At 54.1% G+C, this 18,025-nt stretch overlaps 2 protein-coding genes and 1 pseudogene across 2 annotated transcripts; 1 reads left to right on the forward strand and 2 right to left on the reverse strand.

Moving 5' to 3' along the window:
* Positions 1–988: 988 nt before the first annotated feature.
* LOC115392909 (semaphorin-4E-like) lies at positions 989–7,450 on the forward strand (annotated as a pseudogene).
* Positions 7,451–9,231: 1,781 nt separating this feature from the next.
* On the reverse strand, positions 9,232–17,520 carry LOC115393833 (galactokinase-like). The gene is made up of 8 exons (XM_030098941.1): positions 17,159–17,520; positions 16,799–16,988; positions 16,326–16,442; positions 15,789–15,924; positions 15,135–15,316; positions 14,871–15,021; positions 14,587–14,749; positions 9,232–9,628 (listed from the first exon to the last, which is right to left on the reverse strand). The coding sequence occupies exons 1-8, from the start codon at positions 17,321–17,323 to the stop codon at positions 9,554–9,556; spliced, it is 1,179 nt and encodes a 392-aa protein (XP_029954801.1). The 5' UTR covers positions 17,324–17,520; the 3' UTR covers positions 9,232–9,553.
* On the reverse strand, positions 10,689–14,563 carry LOC115393834 (BTB/POZ domain-containing protein KCTD21-like). Its single transcript, XM_030098943.1, has 2 exons — positions 13,672–14,563; positions 10,689–12,409 (listed from the first exon to the last, which is right to left on the reverse strand). Exons 1-2 carry the CDS (start codon positions 14,083–14,085, stop codon positions 11,954–11,956), a joined length of 870 nt encoding a protein of 289 aa, XP_029954803.1. The 5' UTR covers positions 14,086–14,563; the 3' UTR covers positions 10,689–11,953.
* Positions 17,521–18,025: the final 505 nt, after the last annotated feature.

The following is an 18,025-nucleotide window of genomic DNA, read 5'->3' on the forward strand; positions in this document are numbered from 1 at the left end:
AACTGCAAGCTTCCAGACTGAAGCAGACCTGACCCTCACTCCTCTGGAGGCAGCGCTTTGAGACAGAAGCACGCTTTCACAAGTCCAGTCTGCAGAGAGGTGGGGGTCTGCAGACAGGTGGGGGCCTGCAGAGAGGTGGGGGTCTGCAGGGTGGTGGGGGTCTGCAGGGTGGAGGGGGTCTGCAGAGAGGTGGGGGTCTGCAGACAGGTGGGGGTCTGCAGAGGAGAACGGTAAACCTCTAGCTGCTGTGGAGCGCAGCGAGCGGCCGCCGTTCACACACCTCCCTCCCTCCCTCCCTCCCTCCCTCCCTCCCTCCCTCCCTCCACCTGGATGGCAGCAGCAGGTGTCACCCGCTCATTAAAACACACACACACTCTCACGCACTAACACACACACCACGCCTGCTACTTATCAAGGGCTGAGGCGGGGAAATGAACTTTACAGTCATGTGAAATAAAGCAAAACTCACAAGGAGGAAGGAGAGGAGGAAGAGGAGGAGGAGGAGGAGGAAGGGTCCTGCAGAACAGGGACCTCTCTCTCTCTTTCTCTCTCTCTCTCCCGTCTGACTCTGCAGCCTCGGGCCAATCATTTATCACCTCCACCTCCACCCTGGAAGAGACCCACTCTGGTCCACTCCAGTCTGAACCAGGACAACCAGACACCCTGACCTGGTTCTGGCCCAGAGTTAAAGTGACGTTCCTCTGAAACCTTCTGTAGTTCTTTCAGAGATGACGGCCTGCAGTAAGAACAAACCGGTGATTCACCTCTCAGGGTTAATCATTAAGCCTTCACTTCTTTTATAGTCGTCCTCCAATCAAAATGGCGTCAGTCTCGCTCCTCGTCCTCCATCAGATCACTCTGCTCCAGACTGACAGGAATAAAGTTGTTTAATCACGCCGACGTCGAAACAGAGTTCCATGAGAACGGGCTCACTTTACTGATTGTTGACAGAACAACGGCATTCTGGGTATGTAGAACTGCTTCCACCATGAAACAGGAGCAGAGGAGTTCTCCACAGCGTCCCCTCCACCGCCTCAGACCTCCGCCGCCTCAGACCTGCGCCGCCTCAGACCTCCGCCGCCTCAGACCTCCGCCGCCTCAGACCTCCGCCGCCCCAGACCTCCGCCGCCTCAGACCTCCGCCGCCCCAGACCTCCGCCGCCTCAGACCTGCGCCGCCCCAGAGCTCCGCCGCCTCAGACCTCCGCCGCCCCAGACCTCCGCCGCCCCAGACCTCCGCCGCCTCAGACCTCCGCCGCCTCAGACCTCCGCCGCCCCAGACCTCCGCCGCCTCAGACTTCCACCGTGGAGGCTCACGTCGTGCCGTCACTCTGGGAAACGTCCGGCGCGCTCGCCCGGCAGCAGAACCACCGGCGGGTTCATCGACCTCGCCGAGAGCGCTGCAGGGTCTGGGGTCAGAGAGAACAATGAGCCTGGCGCTCCGACGGGTCCGGGCGCCGCTCGCATCCGAGCGGGGTCACGACCTTCACAGAGCGGGCGGTTTGAGAAATGACTCAGAGCAAACAGCGAGCGCGGAGCGCCCGTTCCCACCGCGTGCCGCGACCTCGCCGGGCCTGATAAAGGGCCCGGTATCGACCGGCCCCGAGCAGACGTGGTCGCTCTCAGGTAGCGCCACGCCGGTTATCTCTCCCGCCGTCACCGCATTCCCAGCACGTCCGCGTGAGTCAGGACGAGAGCGGAGAGGGAAGACGTGTCCCGACACGACACCGCTCCGTCTTCCCCAGCGCTGCCGCGGCGGAGAACCTGCGTCCAGGAAATGCCTGGCATCCGAGGCATTCCACTCCGCCGCTTATGCAATCAGACAGGAAGAGGAAAGCAAGAGGCTGGACGGCGGCGGCGCCGGGCCAGCGGCCGGCTCAGAGGTGGAGCAGAACCTGCCTCAAGACCGCTGTCAGGGGGGCGAGGGGGGGCGAGGGGGGGCAGGTGAGACCAGCAGGTGGAACCTGGAGCATTCCTGGGAACACAGAGGGCTTTCTGCAGAAGAATGCAGGCGGACGGGGGGAGATGCTTCCTCTCAGGAGGAGATGTTGTCAGTGTGGGTGTGGCAGGCAGGATATCATATCTCCACCACTCACTGCCTCCTTCCTGTAATCAGAACCCTGGGGGGGGGGGGGGGGGGGGGGGGGGGGGGGGGGGGGTACACCCCACTGCTGCTCATGGGCACACAACACAGAGCCGTTACAATAATTCACGGTCCTGTTTTCATTCATTTATGACTGCAGCTTATGAGCTGCTCCGTCAGCAGCAGGTGACGCTTCGCCTCTTTCATTTCCAGCCGCGGTTTCTGAGGTGGAGGGGAAATCTCTGGTGCCCGTGCACTTTTGTGGTCGAGTTATGAAGTGATCCACACGCTCGAGGACAGGAGCTGCAGTGTTTTCAACCAGGAAGATCTAATAAAGATCATCTTCAATCAGACTAAACACAGCTGATCTGAACGGATTATTCTGTCTGGAACAGGAAATTTGTCCCGTTCTGCTCTGCTCGTGAGACCAGCAGACAGAACCGACTGGTCCTGCACCAGATCCAGACCCAGGGTAGCCCTGGTAATGTCAAACAATCAGGACTAGTATTGATCCGGCCCGGTTTGTGGTTGAGGACGACCCTGGATGGACACGAAGCTCAACAACCAACAGGAGCAACGCTCCAAGTCACCTGACGCTAACAGCTAACAGCTAACAGAGGGCAGCGGCTAAGAAACAAACTGCTGGACTACCCAGGATCCTTTGTCCATCCTGCTCTGTTTGGAGAATTCGGGATCTTAATCAGCTGAGGACCGAGTGGACTCAGCCAATCACAAGGAACCTGACAGAGCCAGGGTGTGACATGCTGCCTCCTGATTGGCTCCGCAGCGAGCACTTCATTAAAACAGAGTGGAAAACAGTGGTGTGTGGCAGCCTCCTTCAAGAAGCTCCGATCCAAAATGACTCCGCAAAAAACAAACAGAAGGAAGCCTGCAGTAAATAATGAATTCAGCAGGCGCTGTCCTGAATGAGAAGGCGCTCTGCAGGTGATTTCAGCTGCCAGCAGAACCGGTCCGGAGTCCAGCATCCAGCAGGACAATATCCTGCACCTTAAAGTCTCTGGAACAGAGCAGGTGAAGGTGGGGTTCAGGAGGGGGGGGGGGGGGGGGGGGGGGGGGGGGCACAGCTCAGTCCCACCTGCAGCAATGGGACGGCTCTGGAGATGCTGGGTCCTCAGTCCTTCAGGAGACCCTGTCACAGACCCAGCGAGGAGCCCCACACACCTCTGCACATTAATTACACACTTAATATGCAAGTTAGACAAACAACTTTTAGTAACTCTGTACTTGTAAACATGCAATCAGAGCAGAATTGGATCCTGATGGCGGAAAAACTTCCCTCCATCATCGACAAAACATCTGAATGAAACCAGCATGAAGTCCTGGACCTGATGTGGCCCCCGCGCCGGAGATTGACCCCCCACGATTACAGAATATCTGAGAGAAATCAGTCTGACACACACACACACACACACACACACACACACACACACACACACACACACACACACACACACACCTTACTCCAGTGAAACGTTTCCGTATTTAGAGTCAACGTGTCCGGTTAAGTTGCTCCTGTTTAACCTCACCTGTCCACAAGCAGCTAAACTAACCCACTAAGTAAACCAAACCACCGACTGCATGGAGTTCCTCACACAGGTAAACCAACCCACTAACTAAACTAACCCACTAACTAAACCAACCCACTAACTAAACCAGGGCTACTCAACCCTGGTCCTCGTGGGCCGCAATCCAGCATGTTTTAGATGTTTCCCTCTTCCAACACAGCTGATTCAAATGATCAGGCTGATAACGATCCTGATCATTTGAGTCAGCTGTGTTGGAAGAGGGAAACATCTAAAACATGCTGGATTGCGGCCCACGAGGACCAGGGTTGAGTAGCCCTGAACTAAACTAACCCACTAAACTAAACTAACCCACTAAACTAAACCCCCACTCTGCAGTGGCGGAGCACGCGCTGTTGTTGATATTCAGCTGTGAGCCAGACTTCATGCAGAAAACGCGTAATTTAACACCGGACCGTTTGAAATCCCCCCTGCTCGTCCTTCGAACCGGACAGGTGAGTCTCACCTGCTCAATGCAGGTACGGGGCTTCATTCGGCCAGCACGAGGCAGGCACAGCACGCGAGACGCGCTGAGTTAGTGGAGTTAGCAGGTAGTTAGCTAAACTAGCAGCTTGGAGTTCAGCAGACTGTGAATGGGAGCAGACTCCCCTCCACAAGGGGGGCAGTACGCCCGGGTCTCCCGGAGAACCGGCTGAGGGTCAGCTCAGACCAGCCGGATCAGGGGCAGAGTTTCGGTGCAGAGGTTAGCCAGCTAGCCGGTGACATCCAGAGCACCGTGCGGGGCTAAAGCAGAGCGAAGCTAGCCCGAGTTCAACAGGAGACCTGCCGGGCTTTAACCTAAAGCCGGACCAGGACCCGGACGCGGACCTGGACCCGGACCTGGACCTGGACCCGGACCTGGACCTGGACCCACCCCCACCTCCAGACCCACCTGTTCACACGGCCGTCGCTCCGCCGCCCTGCGCCGCTTCACCGCCGCTGGATGGTCTCCCTGCTCGGCTCGTGCCCGCTGTATCCGTTAACTCCACTTTTAAAGTACCGGAAAAAAATATGTCGCGGCCGGAAAACAGCACCGCGGCGAGCCCAGTGCCTCTTGTTCCCCGGGACGAAGTCTCCGGCGGGGCAGAGCCTCCTGAGAGCGGCGGGGAGGGTCGGAGTCTTTCAGGGAGAGTCAAACAGGCTCCGCGGCTTTCAGCTCCAGGACGCTCCGCGGCTTCCGGCTGCGGGCTCCGCCCACAAGATGCGTTCAGGGCGCCTCGGAGAGCAGCAACAGACACGTTCAAAACAGTGGCAGGATGCGTTCAGGGCACCTCGGAGAGCAGCAACAGACACGTTCAAAACAGTGGCAGGATGCGTTCAGGGTGCTTGTATGGTAAGATGAAGAATTATTGTATAGCTGGATTCTTTCTGCTAATAGTTACTGTAAATCATATGACTGAATGTTCCCTTTCTTCTAACAGTTAGCTTTATGATACATTGCTTAGATTTTTTTTTTTAATAACTCACAAGATTCATCGTTTTGAGATTCAGGCCTGTAAAATGCTCTGACAAGATGTCCAGTGGTTGCAGAGTTGTGGATCTCAATATTGACTGCATTGTCATCCAAGCTTGTTTTCCTCTAAACTGCATAACTATGGTGCACCGATTGTAAATATTCAGTTACTATTTAATGGGTGAGATTTTGTGAACTTTGAGTCTGCTTTTCTCACATTTAGCCCAGTTTTCTTTCATTTGAGAGAGAAATACATGCAAAACTGAATGTTTTGTTAAAAATGTGGTGTACCCATGAAAAATAAATCTATATCTAAATGCTAAACATAAATGCTAAAATGCTCGCCAAGCATAAAGCTAAATGTTTTGAAATTATTCAAAGTAGGCAGGTCTAACACGCCTCTTGCTCGAGCCTCAGATCACGAAGCCCCGCTGTTTGTCCGCACGGTGGCGCACTGATTAGCGCTCTTGCCTCACAGCAAGAAGGTCCTGGGTTTAAATACCGGCCTGGGCTCGGGGCCTTTCTGTGTGGAGTTTGCATGTTCTCTCTGTGTGTGCATGGGTTCCCTCTGGGTTCTCTGACTTACTCCGATGATCCAAAAACATGCATGTCAGGTTAATTGGTGACCCTAAATTGCCCGGGACTTCGTGATCTGAGGACATGAGAGAGGAAATTGACCGAATGATCCTTGGTGCCGGAGAGAAAATACTCACCCTCAGCAAAGGATGTCACCAAGAAAACTGGACAGGGGTCGTGGAAAAGCAGCTCGACTGCAAAATCCAGTTGCCAGAAGAAGGGAAAGAGCAGCAAGAAATGTAAGAACTTCATCAGGGCCACACACACCATGAAAAGTGGAAAAATGCTTGTGTGTGGGACCAACGCCTTCAGTCCCTCGTGACTACATGACAGTCACAGATGAAACCATCTCCCTGGATGGAAACCAGATGAGTGGGAAGGGAGCAGTACTGTTTGACCCCAGCGATCGATTCGCCTCCCTGATGAATGACGACACCTTGTTCTCGGCCACCTCTGCAAACTTTCTGGGCACAGAAATGGTTTTCCAGAAACATGGACCCATACCTGGACAGAACGCCATCAAGACCGAAATGAAACGGTCTTGGCTCAACAAGCCCAAAATGGTTTCCGTCAACCTCGTTGAGGCCAGCAAGGACAGTGACAATGGAGAAGACGACCAAGTCTTCCTGTTTTTCACTGAGAAAGCCATGGAAGAACGGCGTGCCGACCTCCCGGTCTCCAGGGTCGCTCGCGTGTGCAAGAGTGACCTTGGAGGCAAAAAAATTCAAAAGAAGTGGTCGTCGTTTTTTAAAGCCCGGCTGGACCGTCTGTTTGGAGACCCTTGCTCATCGGCCCTCATGCAGGATGTTTTTCTTCTAAAGAACCAAACCAACTGGAAGGACAACATCTTTCACGCCATGTTCACGTCCAATCCGCAGCACTCTGGAGCCAGCAGCCATTCTGCTGTCTGTGCTTACGGACTGTCAGACGTGAACGCCGTGTTTACCGGGAGGTTTCTGACTGAGACCGACACTGGGAGCTGGGTTTGATACACCGCAGAGGAGCCGTCCCCTCGCCCTGGCTCCTGCATTAACGATGAAACGAGGGCTGCGGGCATCACCTCCACTCGGGACCTCCCAGACCAGTACCTGATGTTTGTGAGGAACCATCCTCTGATGGAGGGGGTCGTCACACCCATCGGTGGAAAACCTCTGTTAGTCCAGTCATCAAGGAAGTTCTCCAAAATTGTGGTGGACCAAGTGACATCCCCGCACGGAGAGCAGCACCAGATGCTGCTGATCGGCACAGAGTCCGGCTGGCTGCAGAAGGCCGTGAAGCTGGACGGCGAGGAGGGACGCATCGTGGAGGAGCTGCAGCTGTTTGAAGACCCGCCGCCTGATGACTTCCTGCAACTGTCCACAACAGGTCAGCTGTACGGCGGCACCAGCAACGCCGTGGTGCAGGTGGACGTACGAGACTGCAGCCGCTACACGTCCTGTGACGACTGCATCCTCGCCAGGGACCCGTACTGTGGCTGGGACCGGATGGAAGGGAAATGTGCCCCTGCTGCTGGAACGTCTTCCTGGTTGCAGAGTCTGACAGATGGAGACACCAGCATATGTCCAGCTCCTGATGTGACAAAGGAACCAGAAGCTGTCCTCACCACGGACAGAGCTCAGTTCCTGCCGTGTCACTCTGATACCAACCTCCCAACCAGCTGGCGCTTTGCTGACGACATCCTCCATCCTGGTCCTCGACTCACCCCAGTCAGCCAGGGTCTCATCATCACACCCTCCTCTTCAGATGCTGGTCTTTAACCTGTGAGACGCTGCAGGACATAGGGGGCAGAATGCACCGAAGGACGGTCATCCAGTACCCGGTCCAGGTTCAGGACACCTGCAACCCGGTCCCTGTTCAGGAGATCAGCACCCTGGTCTCAGTTCAGGACACCAGCACCCCTCTCCGAAGGAAGAAGAAGAGAAAAGAAAGAGGAAGAAAGAGAAGAGCAGGAGGAAGAGCGATGGAGGAGGGATTATCGTTCTTGCCTCAGAGCCAGAAGGACCTGGGCTCAGGGGAGGCTGGGCGGGTTGGAAGGGGTTTTTTAGGTTAGTTACTTAGTTTAGTAGTTTTAGTCGTCGTAGTTTTAGTTTTAGTGGTTTTCTTCATCAGTAAACATAAAAATAAAGAAAATGACAAAAACTCAAATACAATGTGTCGTCCGCTCAGTGTCTGAACTCTTACACACCGAGAAAAAAAACAAAATACATGTGTTATGAATACATGATGAACTCTGTGTGCTCAGCTCCGATTACATCAGCTGGATTCAGGTCTTTAGTTATCAGGAACGTTGGAGTCCAGACTGCTCTTCTTCAGGAGAGGCTTCACCGTCTGAAGAGAGCAGTTCATGATATTTAAAATCTGTTCCTCAAAGAACCAGGACCAGAGGACCTGAGCACAGGAACCCCAGCAGTGGACCGGATCCAACTCCCGGTGTGGAGGACCCCCCTCAGGAACCACTGGAACTAAACAGCTAAAAACTGAAGAGGATACGATACAAAGTTAATATAAAATAATAAGATTATAAAATAAAAAAGTGAAAAAAGATAAAAGTACATAATAAAATAGATAGAATTACATAAACAATGATGGAATAAGAGGACTATAAAAGGTCAGTTAAAAGTCTGATTAAAAAGGTGTGTTTTCAACCTCCCTGTAAAAATATCAACGGTCCTGCAGTCCTGAGGTTCTCGTTCGCATTTTGTTTTCCATGAATTTGTCTCGCAGATGAAAGAAAATTAGCTAAATGCAACAAAAGTGAACTAAATGTTCACAAATGTCGCTGTGAGGGAGCAAAATCTCAGGCTGTCTCTCCTGTATCCTGCTACACTGAGGTTGGATCGCAGCGCCACTCCAGACAGGACATTCAGGGTGGCAGTCCAACCCATGGAAGCTTTTTATTTGTTCAAGGGTTACTGTTCTCAAAAAGAAGAAAATATTTTCAATCCAAACAGTTGGCTCACTCAGATGAGCTGTCTTCACAGGAGACACACCTTTCTGCAGCAGAAGCTGAGGAGACGGGTCAGCCATGTTTGTTACGGCGTAGGATCCAGTCAAAGACACTAATTTTAAAACTAAATGCAGTTTAAATTTGTCCAGCAACTTGAGGACATGATGGGAAGAGTCTTTAAAACAGAGTCAGAGATATCAGGTCACATCATTATTCTGAGGAACCTGATTTATACCCTGTCCATCACCTAGCCCCGCCCCCTCATCGGCCGCTCTCCTCACTTTCCAAACATTTCAAGGTCTTGGTTAAAAGGAGAGCTGATGAAACTCTGTGTGCTTGTTTTCATGTGTCCAGGGTAATCATTAATCCTGTGAACTCTGTGAATCTGACCGTTTGTACTGTCTCGTCAAACAGTGTCTCTCAGCTGGACGAGCCACATGTCCAGGTTGTCTTCGGTCAGAAAGACACCCTGGACATGTTACTGACTGAAGCAAGACCCAAACCTGATCCACCATGTGTCTCTGAAAGGATCAGTAGTGAACCCAGAACAGAACTGCATCGTCACCGTAATAAAACACTCAGGAAACACTGCCGAGTCTCAGGAGCGCGTCTGTATTTCGTAATAACACCACACACATTTCACAGCGTTTTGACATTTACATTAAAAAAATAATCACCCTGAAAAATCAAGCAATGCCAGGAAATCCATCCCATAATAAGTTCTGTTCATTACATGTAATGATTTTGAGTGAGAGCGTCCAGGCTGTCGAAATCATGTGACAGACGGCGGCTGTGGAAAGCTGTGGGCGGAGCAGGCGTCCAGGCGTCCAGGCACTTCGATGGCGAAGGACAGGATCCGTCCGGCGCTCAGGACAGGATCCGTCCGGCGCTCAGGACAGGATCCGTCCGGCGCTCAGGACAGGGCCAGCGCTCGAGCTCCTTCTGACGGAGTCGTCACGTAGAAAGTGGGAGTCCCGCTGAATCGCTCCTGTTGAGAGACAGAAGACGGAGACAGACGCAGTGAGGACAGGACCAGCGAGGAACCAGGGACAGCCACAACATTATGACCACCTGGCTGATGAGGAGTCCATCTGGATTCCATCACATTCCAGAAGAGAAGGTGTGAGTCTGGAACCAGGATGTTCGCAGCAGACGTCCCGGAAGCTGTGAGCGAGAACCTCCAGAAGCAGCACGTCTCACGTCTCAAAATCCGCCTCTTCAGAGGGAGTTCAGTATCAGGCCTGTTTGTTCATCTCATCCTGCAGGCAGACCACCGGACGCAGACCACCAACACTCCACTCTGACCCCGTCACTACCAAACTCACTCAAACGTTCACTAGACATTAATAAAGCATGAGTCTTCGTCTTCCAAACCACAGTTATGAGAATGCAGTGGCTAACTGATGTGTATCATAATACCAGTGTGTCCTGGAAAAAGACGGCGAGGGAAACAGCCATTGATTCACTTCATGTCACTTAGAAAGTCTGAGGAAGGAAGTTCAGACAAGAAGGAAAAAGAAAAAAAACACATTTGTTGTTGTAAAGACACAGATTTCCTCTTCAGCCGCCGCACATCTTCCCCTCCTCAGGACTTCCTTCACTCCTGCTTCCTCCGCTACTAAAATTACCCTCAGTCTGAGTCGTCCACCTCCTGCCGAAGACCGCCCTTTTCCCCACATCTGTCCACAGATCTTGAGTTAACCTGTTAACCAACCAACCATTTAACCCACTAACCAACCAACCAACCAACCAACCAGCTGACCAACCAACCAACCAGCTAACAACCAACTAGCTAACAACCAACTAGCTAACCAACCAACCAGCTAACCAATCAACCAACCAACCAACCAACCAACCAACCGAACAACCTACTAACAATTCCACCAACCAACCAACCAACCAACCTACTAGCCAACCAACCAACAACCCACCAGCCAACCAACCATTTAACCAACAAACACCCAACCCACCAACAACCAAATAATTAATCCAACCAAAAACTCACCCACCAACCCACTAACCAACCAACCAACCAAAAACAACCAACACACCAACTCAATCCAACAACCTACTAACAAACCCAACAGCTAACCAACCAACCAATCAACTGTAACGAAAACACGTCCCTGCTGGCGTCTTTAAACTCTTCAGACTTGTAATTATAATAACCAAGATGGCCGACAAACCCTGATCAGCCATAACATTATGATCCAGGGTCACCATGCCAGGACAGGTGAAGAGAATGATGACTGTCTCTTCATCACAGCACCTGGATGTTTGACACCTGAGGCAGGAAGGAACGTCTCCGACAGCTGGAAGAGTCCGATTAGCTCCAGAGCAGTAGGTCTTCTGGTGGAATGCTGATCTGCAGAGGCCTGCTCCATCAAAGCTGCTCCAGAGAAGGAAAGCACATGAATCTGTGATGGAGTCCAGAGAAAAGGCTCACACACAGAGGCGGGGATGAAGGCTGGCCCTCGTGGTCTGATCCAGCAGACGAGCTACCAGGCTCTGTTCCACTATGGCGTCCAGTCCGGGGACTCATCCTGACTCCAGTCCACCAATCAGACCACAGCAACCACAGGACTGGGCAGGTGGGCTGGATGTTTTATCGTTTACTGTCAAACACTAGTTTAGATGGAGGCCTCTGATGACTTCATTCAACAACTCTTAACCAAGGCCATCCGTGTTCAGTTATGTGATATACCTGAAGTCTTTCAGACTCACTGTCAGAACGTCGCTTCAGACGGTTCAGACTGAAGGTGTCCTCTCAGACACGTCAGCTCTCAACTCATCCAGAAATGGTGAAAGTAGAGGAATGATGAATGGAAAAGGACAGGCGGTCCTGACGACACGTTCCAGTCAATATGGACTCATTTTCTCTCTGCAGGCTCAACTCAACATCTGGTTACACATCAACAAAGTAGTGTTGAAAGAGCAAAAGCATCGAAACATCTCCATGAGATGTCATGACAGGAATTCTAATGCCACGCAGCAGCTTCAGGCTTTAACAGCAGTCAGCGGTTTGTCTTGATGTTGGAGGTGAAGGTCGTGAAGGTCGCAGGTCGCTGCAGGTGTGGAGTGTGTTCAGCAAGCAAAGGCTTCATCCTTCAAAGTGTAGAGAATGTGAACTTCTGACCACTTGGGGTTGGGATTATTGGGATTATTTAGTCTGAGAGGACATGCCAGTTTTAAAGAGACTGACTCATTACAGAAAGACAATCGCATTGATAGAACGCTGGATGTTAAAGTGGTGAGTGATCAGGACCAGGGGCGGATCCCGGTGTCGGTCCTGCTCCTGGACTCTCGGCTGCCTTCAGCCCTTCACCAGTCGGAGCGAAGCGCAGTGGAGGACGTCGGCCGGGTCCGGCGAGGCCAGGTCCACGCGGAACCCTTCGGCCAGAGACACCTTCAGCAGCTCCTCCAGGAAGCTCTGCATGTCGCCGACCGGGCGGGGGCCCGGCGGGACGTCGTCCGCCGCCGCCGCCTCGGCGTCGCGCACGGCCAGCCCGCGGTAGCGCTGCTTGTCGTACTGGTCCTGCGGGAGCTGGTCGGGCCTCGGCGCCCACTCCAGCCTCAGGCGGCTCCCTCCAGGGTCGCACGGGTGAGGCCGGGCGGCGCCCTGGGACGTCCTGTAGCAGAAGCGCTCGCAGAGCAGGGCCAGAAAGGCCCTCCAGGTACAAAACAGGTCGACGGCGAACGCTCGAACCGAGCACGTGCGCAGCTCGTAGTTTTCCGGCCCGTGGCGCAAGTTATAGTGGAGAAGACGCACCTGGAAAGACAGGAGGAGAAAACGCTGACCAAGAGCTCTGCACAGCAAACACAAACAAAGAACCCGTCCCAGTACTCCTCCAAAACACCAACGGCACGCCTCCACGTCAGCCCAACATGACAGGAACGTCTATTTCAACATGAAAGGTGACTTTCTGCCGCGGTGGCGAGCAGAGCCAGACCAACCGGAAGAACCTGCTCCCAAAACTACCGGAGTCAGGACAACCCCAGCAGACGCAGGACCAGGATCGGTTCCTGAGCAGCGGAGCGTTCCGAGGGTTCTCATCCGGATCCTGGAAGCTTGGTTTGGGTTCCAGTGCAAAGCTACCGGTTCCGTTCAGGAACCACAGGGCCTGCCTAGAGCCCGGCCCACCGCAGCTCCAAGACGCTCCGAGGCTGAACCACAACAGACAGCCGGCTGAGTTTAGGCTGGTTTCATTAAAACACCAGAAAAACCTGCTCAGGGCCACATTCCAGGCTCTGAAGTGAAAACACTGAATAAAACCACTCAGTAAACATAAAGGTTTAGACCTGACGAGTTCTGTTCTGGCAGTGAAGATGCTTCGGTTTAGTTCAATTACTGGAAAAACAGATTTTAAACATTCAGCTTTCTCAAACGTTTTTAAGTTAGAGATGGAACCTCCATGATCAGGGAAGGGTTCTTAAAAAAAAGTTCAGGAAACGTGAGGACTTGGTTTGATCCAGGCCTCATTTACAAGATGTGTCGAAATAACTTAATCAGTTTAAGAAAACCACCAAAACTACGTTGGTTTAGGTGAAACCTGGTAAAGTTTAGGAGGTTCAGGAACACGGTCACTCCATGTAGTGTCTGGAGGTGGACACCAAAGCTTTACGGTGAAGACCGGCTGACCAGAACGATGCTGAAGGGTCGGCAGATCAGCTGCTCTGCTTTCAGATGAGGCATGTTGCGGAATACTGGTCCTCCAGCGGGTCAACCGGCCGAGCCCCGAGCGGAGCTGCTCTCTGGAATGACTCACACTGATCTGCTGGTGTGTGACTGACCTCCACTTCCCTCTTTCCTAAAGTACAGTCCGAATTTACCCATGATTCAGTTCTCTGTATCCTTTTTAAGATCAGCTTGACATTTAAATAATCCTGATGGTATTCTATCTTTAAACGGTTTAATAGCAACAGATTTTCTTTGGTTCTGGAGTACAGGAACTCCTTAAGCCCCCCAGAGGAGTCCCTCATGGACTGAGAGCCTCTTCATTCAGGACTGCAGGTGTTCTCGGACCGCCGTACCTTGGAGTCACAGTTGACGATAATCATGGCAGCTAGGGGCCCCCCCCTGAGGCTGAGGGGCCCCGCCGCCTCCAGGTGGGCCAGCTCCTCCACCAGAGGCCGGATCTGGAAGAAGTCCGCCTCCCTCCTCAGCAGGGCCAGTTCTTTAAAGCCCCGCGGCAGATCCAGGGCGCCGGAGCGCAGGAAGTTGAGGATGTGCCGGAAGACGTTCCCGTCCCGGTCGATGAAGACGTTCCCCCGGCGGTCCCGGAGCGCGGGGATCTGCCCGGTGAACATGGCGCCCAGCATGGAGTCTCGGTACCGCGTCAGCGTGTCCAGGGTCGTGGTGTAGACCTGTCCGCCCACGTTCAGAGACACCGGGTCCCGGACCGGCGTCCCGTCACCGCTGTCGTCTGGAGGGTTGAGGTCCAGCATGCCGAGAGGCCGGGCGACACAAAGGAGACCCTGGGATACGGCGAGGCTGGAGAGATGAGGGAACTAGATCTGACCCAAAGACCCGAACGCCGACTCACATCTGCTGCAGCCTCTTTTACCCACAATCCTCCTCCTCGCCCAGCAGCATGCTAATCTGCCTCCTCCCAGCTGCAGCCCGGATCCTCTGGCAGACACTGGGGCCGTCTGAGGCAGACACCGGGGACGGGGCAGTTTGTCTGAAAGGCCCCCACCCTCTGAAAGGCCCCCACCCTTCTGAAAGGCCCCCTTAAAGTGACAGCGAGGACACAGAACGGTGCTTTCATCCACTGTCTGGACGGAACAATGTCCGAAGCGGCTCGGATCTGAGGCGGAACACAAACGGTCTCCTCTGAAGGAGAGACAACAGACCAGTGTTCCTTCAACGCTCCGGCGCCACATCGACCGCTCTCCTCGCCCCGCCGCAACCTTTCGAAACTCCTCCCCTTCTAGAGACAGTCTCACCTGCAGGTGGAGGACGGTCCGGTCCACGGCCCGGGCCTCCAGCAGGGTGACGGTGCAGCCGCCGAAGCCTCCGCCCGTCATGCGGCTGCCGTACACGCCCTCCACCTCCACGGCGGCCGCCACCAGCTGGTCCAGCTCGCTGCAGCTCACCTCGAACAGGTCCCTGCACACACACACACACACACACACACACACACACACACACACACACACACACACACACGGCGTCAGCTCGCAGCCCCGCCCCCTGGGACTCCCGCCTCCACCCGCCGCTCCACCCGCACCTCAGAGAGTTGTGGCTCTCCACCATCAGTCTGCCGAACTCCTGGTAGGCTCCTCGTCTCAGCGCCTCCACGGCGTCCAGCGTCCGGCGGATCTCCTCGATCACGTGGCGAGCGCGGCGGAAGGTGACGGCGTCCATCCGGGGGCGGGCGTCTGGAGGAGGACGGGAAGCTCCACCCACATGAAGTGACTACAGCCTGCTCCACCCAAACAAGTCCTCCCCCCCCCCCCCCCCCCCCCCGCAGGATGACGGAGGCGCTGCTCACCCTCCAGCTCCTCCATGCTGGCCTCCCTCAGGCTCCGCCTCCCCAGGGCGGAGGCGGCCTCCTCGCACTGCCTCCGCCTGCTGGGATACTCGCTGCCCGTCAGGGAGTGCTTCACGTTGGAGTTGGTGATGAGGATGACGAGGTCGGGGTCCGAGAGGGGGACGGGGGAGAACTCCAGAGACCTGGACCACAGCACACCAGCAGGCTCATGTCAGGCTCCGACCTCTGACCTCTGACCTCTACTGTTTCTGACACTGTAGATTCTGTTCTGCAGTGTTTATCAGTTTCCTCACAGAGCAGAAAAAGCCTGGTTCTATCAGTCTTTCTCATGAGAGCAGAGACGCAGAACGAGTGCAGAACGTGTGCAGAACGAGTGGAGAACAAGTGCAGAACGAGTGCAGAACGTGTGCAGAACGAGTGGAGAACAAGTGCAGAACGAGTGGAGAACAAGTGCAGAACGAGTGCAGAACGAGTGCAGAACGTGTGCAGAACGAGTGGAGAACAAGTGCAGAACGAGTGGAGAACAAGTGCAGAACGAGTGCAGAACGTGTGCAGAACGAGTGGAGAACAAGTGCAGAACGAGTGCAGAACGTGTGCAGAACGAGTGCAGAACGAGTGCAGAACGAGTGCAGAATGTGCGGGTTCTGCTGGTACCGGCAGTCGATGAGCAGAGCGTGGCCCTCCCGACCCAGAACCGATACAAACTGGTCCATGATGCCACAGGGGACGCCGGCGTGGCTGTGCTCCGCCTGCTGGCAGGCCACGGCTTTGGACACCAGGTCTCCGTCATCTGGGGGGGACACAAGGACAGGGACACCCGGGAACAGTGAGACACCGGGAACCAGGGAGACACCGGGGACCAGGGAGACACCGGAGACCAGGGAGACACCGGGGACTAGGGAGACACCGGAGACCAGGGAGACACCGGGGACCAGGGAGACACCGGGGACCAGGGAGACACTCGGACCAGAGAGAGGCCTTGTAATAAGTGGGCTCTGCAGGAGGTTCAAGTGATGGTAGACCCTGAAAGTCTCAAGGATAGAGGACTCTGGTGGGGGATACTGGACTCTGGTGGGGGACGGTGGACTCTGGTGGGGGATACTGGACTCTGGTGGGGGACGGTGGACTCTGGTGGGGGATACTGGACTCTGGTGGGGGACAGTGGACTCTATAGAGGACTGTGGACCTCACCTGGCTCCAGCTGCTGCAGGAAGGTGTAGAAGGCCACCTCCAGAGAGGCGGAGCTGGACAGACCTCCGCCCAGCGGCACGCTGCTGACCACCACGGCTCTGAAGCCCTGGACCGGACCTGAGAGGACGGAGAGACCACATCAGCCCGTCTCCTCTGGACCAGTTCCCAGGTCCCACTGAGGAACAGTGACGGTGGTTCAGAGGTCACACAGTGACCTCTCGTGGCCTCAGGTGGTTACTGCAGTTTCTAATTTGGATTCAGTTTATTCAGAATTAAGTAATTCTGAATTCCAGTTATTCTCCTTCCTGTTTACCTGCAGAGCTCTGATTGGCCGAAGCGTTCTGATTGGCTGAAGCGTTCTGATTGGCTGAAGCGTTCTGATTGGCTGAAGCGTTCTGATTGGCCAGTGATACTTCCCTAGAGGAGGAGAAGGTCTTCTGACAGCGTCAGATGTTAGAGAACGTTCCGCTCACCTCGGTAATGTTCCACCACGCCCTTCACGTAGTTGGCCCAGCGGGGCGACCCCGGGGGCAGCGGGGCGCCGCCGGGGGGCAGGACCAGGTCCACCCTGTGGGGCTCGTCAGCATCCTTAGTCCCTGTTACCACGGTAACGCCCGGGCCCGGGGTCCGCCTCCCCACCACCACGGTAACCAGGGGCAACGCCTGGGGCCGGAAACAGGAAGAAGTCTCAGAAGCACCCAAGAGGGAAGCAGTGCTTTGCACTGCGATGACACTGTGAGGGGAACATCGGTTCGAGTCCACACTGAAACTGCTTCAGAGTGTTTGAGTTCCCAGGAGGATGGGTCCTCATCAGAACGTTACTGATCACTCACCATCGGGAGCACCACCCCCTGGTTGTAGTCGGTGTGCTCCCCGATCAGGTTGACTCTCCCCGGGGCGCACGCCGCCACGTGCGGGACGTCTCCTCCGAACACCTGACCGAACAGGAGCCGCGCCTCCGCCAGCAGGTCCGCCACGGTGGGAATCGAACAGGCCATAATGACTGTTTGGGGTTAACAGTTTGGCAGTCCACTACACACACACACACACACACGCGCGGTTCGTCTCCGGTGTCCCGGGTCGGGTCCAGGTCCGGTTCGGGTCTTGTAATCTTAACTACCGGGGGCTTCAGCGGGGGTAACAGGGCAGTCCACTGCACACACAGTGCGTCTCAGACCTGGGTCCGGTGCTGTAATGTTTACTACCGGGAGGAAAACACGTGAGCCGCATGGCCTCGTCACGTCATGCTGCGGACTGACGTGATGCGTCAGCGCGTCCGCCATGTTGGACCGGGCAACGCGAACCGGTGTCGGTACCACCGGAACACCCTGACCTGCAGACTTCAATAAAAATAGAACAATATGACCCTACAGGCGTTTAAAATAACAGTATAAAATAGTGAAATAGGATATAATATTATTTATATGAAAACTAATCATGTAGGAGACTGTGGAGACTGAATGAAATAAAGTGAGGAAAAAGTACCTAAAATCTGCCAAATCTTTAGTAATTTTTTGTATTTAAACAATGACGAAAAACAAACTTTTATCAGTTAAGTGATAAAATTAATTGAATGTTTGATTATTCATTGGATACTGTAATATTCTCCTACCTTATTAGTGTCATAAAGATAAAAGCAGAAGCTTTGTGTGTGTTTGTATTGTGAACTCTGTCTTCCTTGTTTATCAGTAAGTGCCCGG

Source organism: Salarias fasciatus, chromosome 8, assembly GCF_902148845.1.
Source record: "Salarias fasciatus chromosome 8, fSalaFa1.1, whole genome shotgun sequence".
NCBI classification, from domain to species: Eukaryota; Metazoa; Chordata; class Actinopteri; order Blenniiformes; family Blenniidae; genus Salarias; species Salarias fasciatus.

What these genes read in the sequence shown, in the direction of transcription:
- LOC115393833 (XM_030098941.1), bottom strand. Translation starts at nt 17,323, where the DNA reads ATGGCCTGTTCGATTCCCACCGTGGCGGACCTGCTGGCGGAGGCGCGG. An exon ending in GCTCTGCTCATCGACTGCCG is followed by an intron (nt 15,317 to 15,788) that starts GTACCAGCAGAA and finishes GCTGTGGTCCAG; the next exon opens with GTCTCTGGAGTTCTCCCCCG. An exon ending in CAGCATGGAGGAGCTGGAGG is followed by an intron (nt 15,022 to 15,134) that starts GTGAGCAGCGCC and finishes GTCCTCCTCCAG; the next exon opens with ACGCCCGCCCCCGGATGGAC.
- LOC115393834 (XM_030098943.1), bottom strand. Translation starts at nt 14,085, where the DNA reads ATGCTGGACCTCAACCCTCCAGACGACAGCGGTGACGGGACGCCGGTC. An exon ending in TCGTCAACTGTGACTCCAAG is followed by an intron (nt 12,410 to 13,671) that starts GTACGGCGGTCC and finishes CTGTCTTTCCAG; the next exon opens with GTGCGTCTTCTCCACTATAA.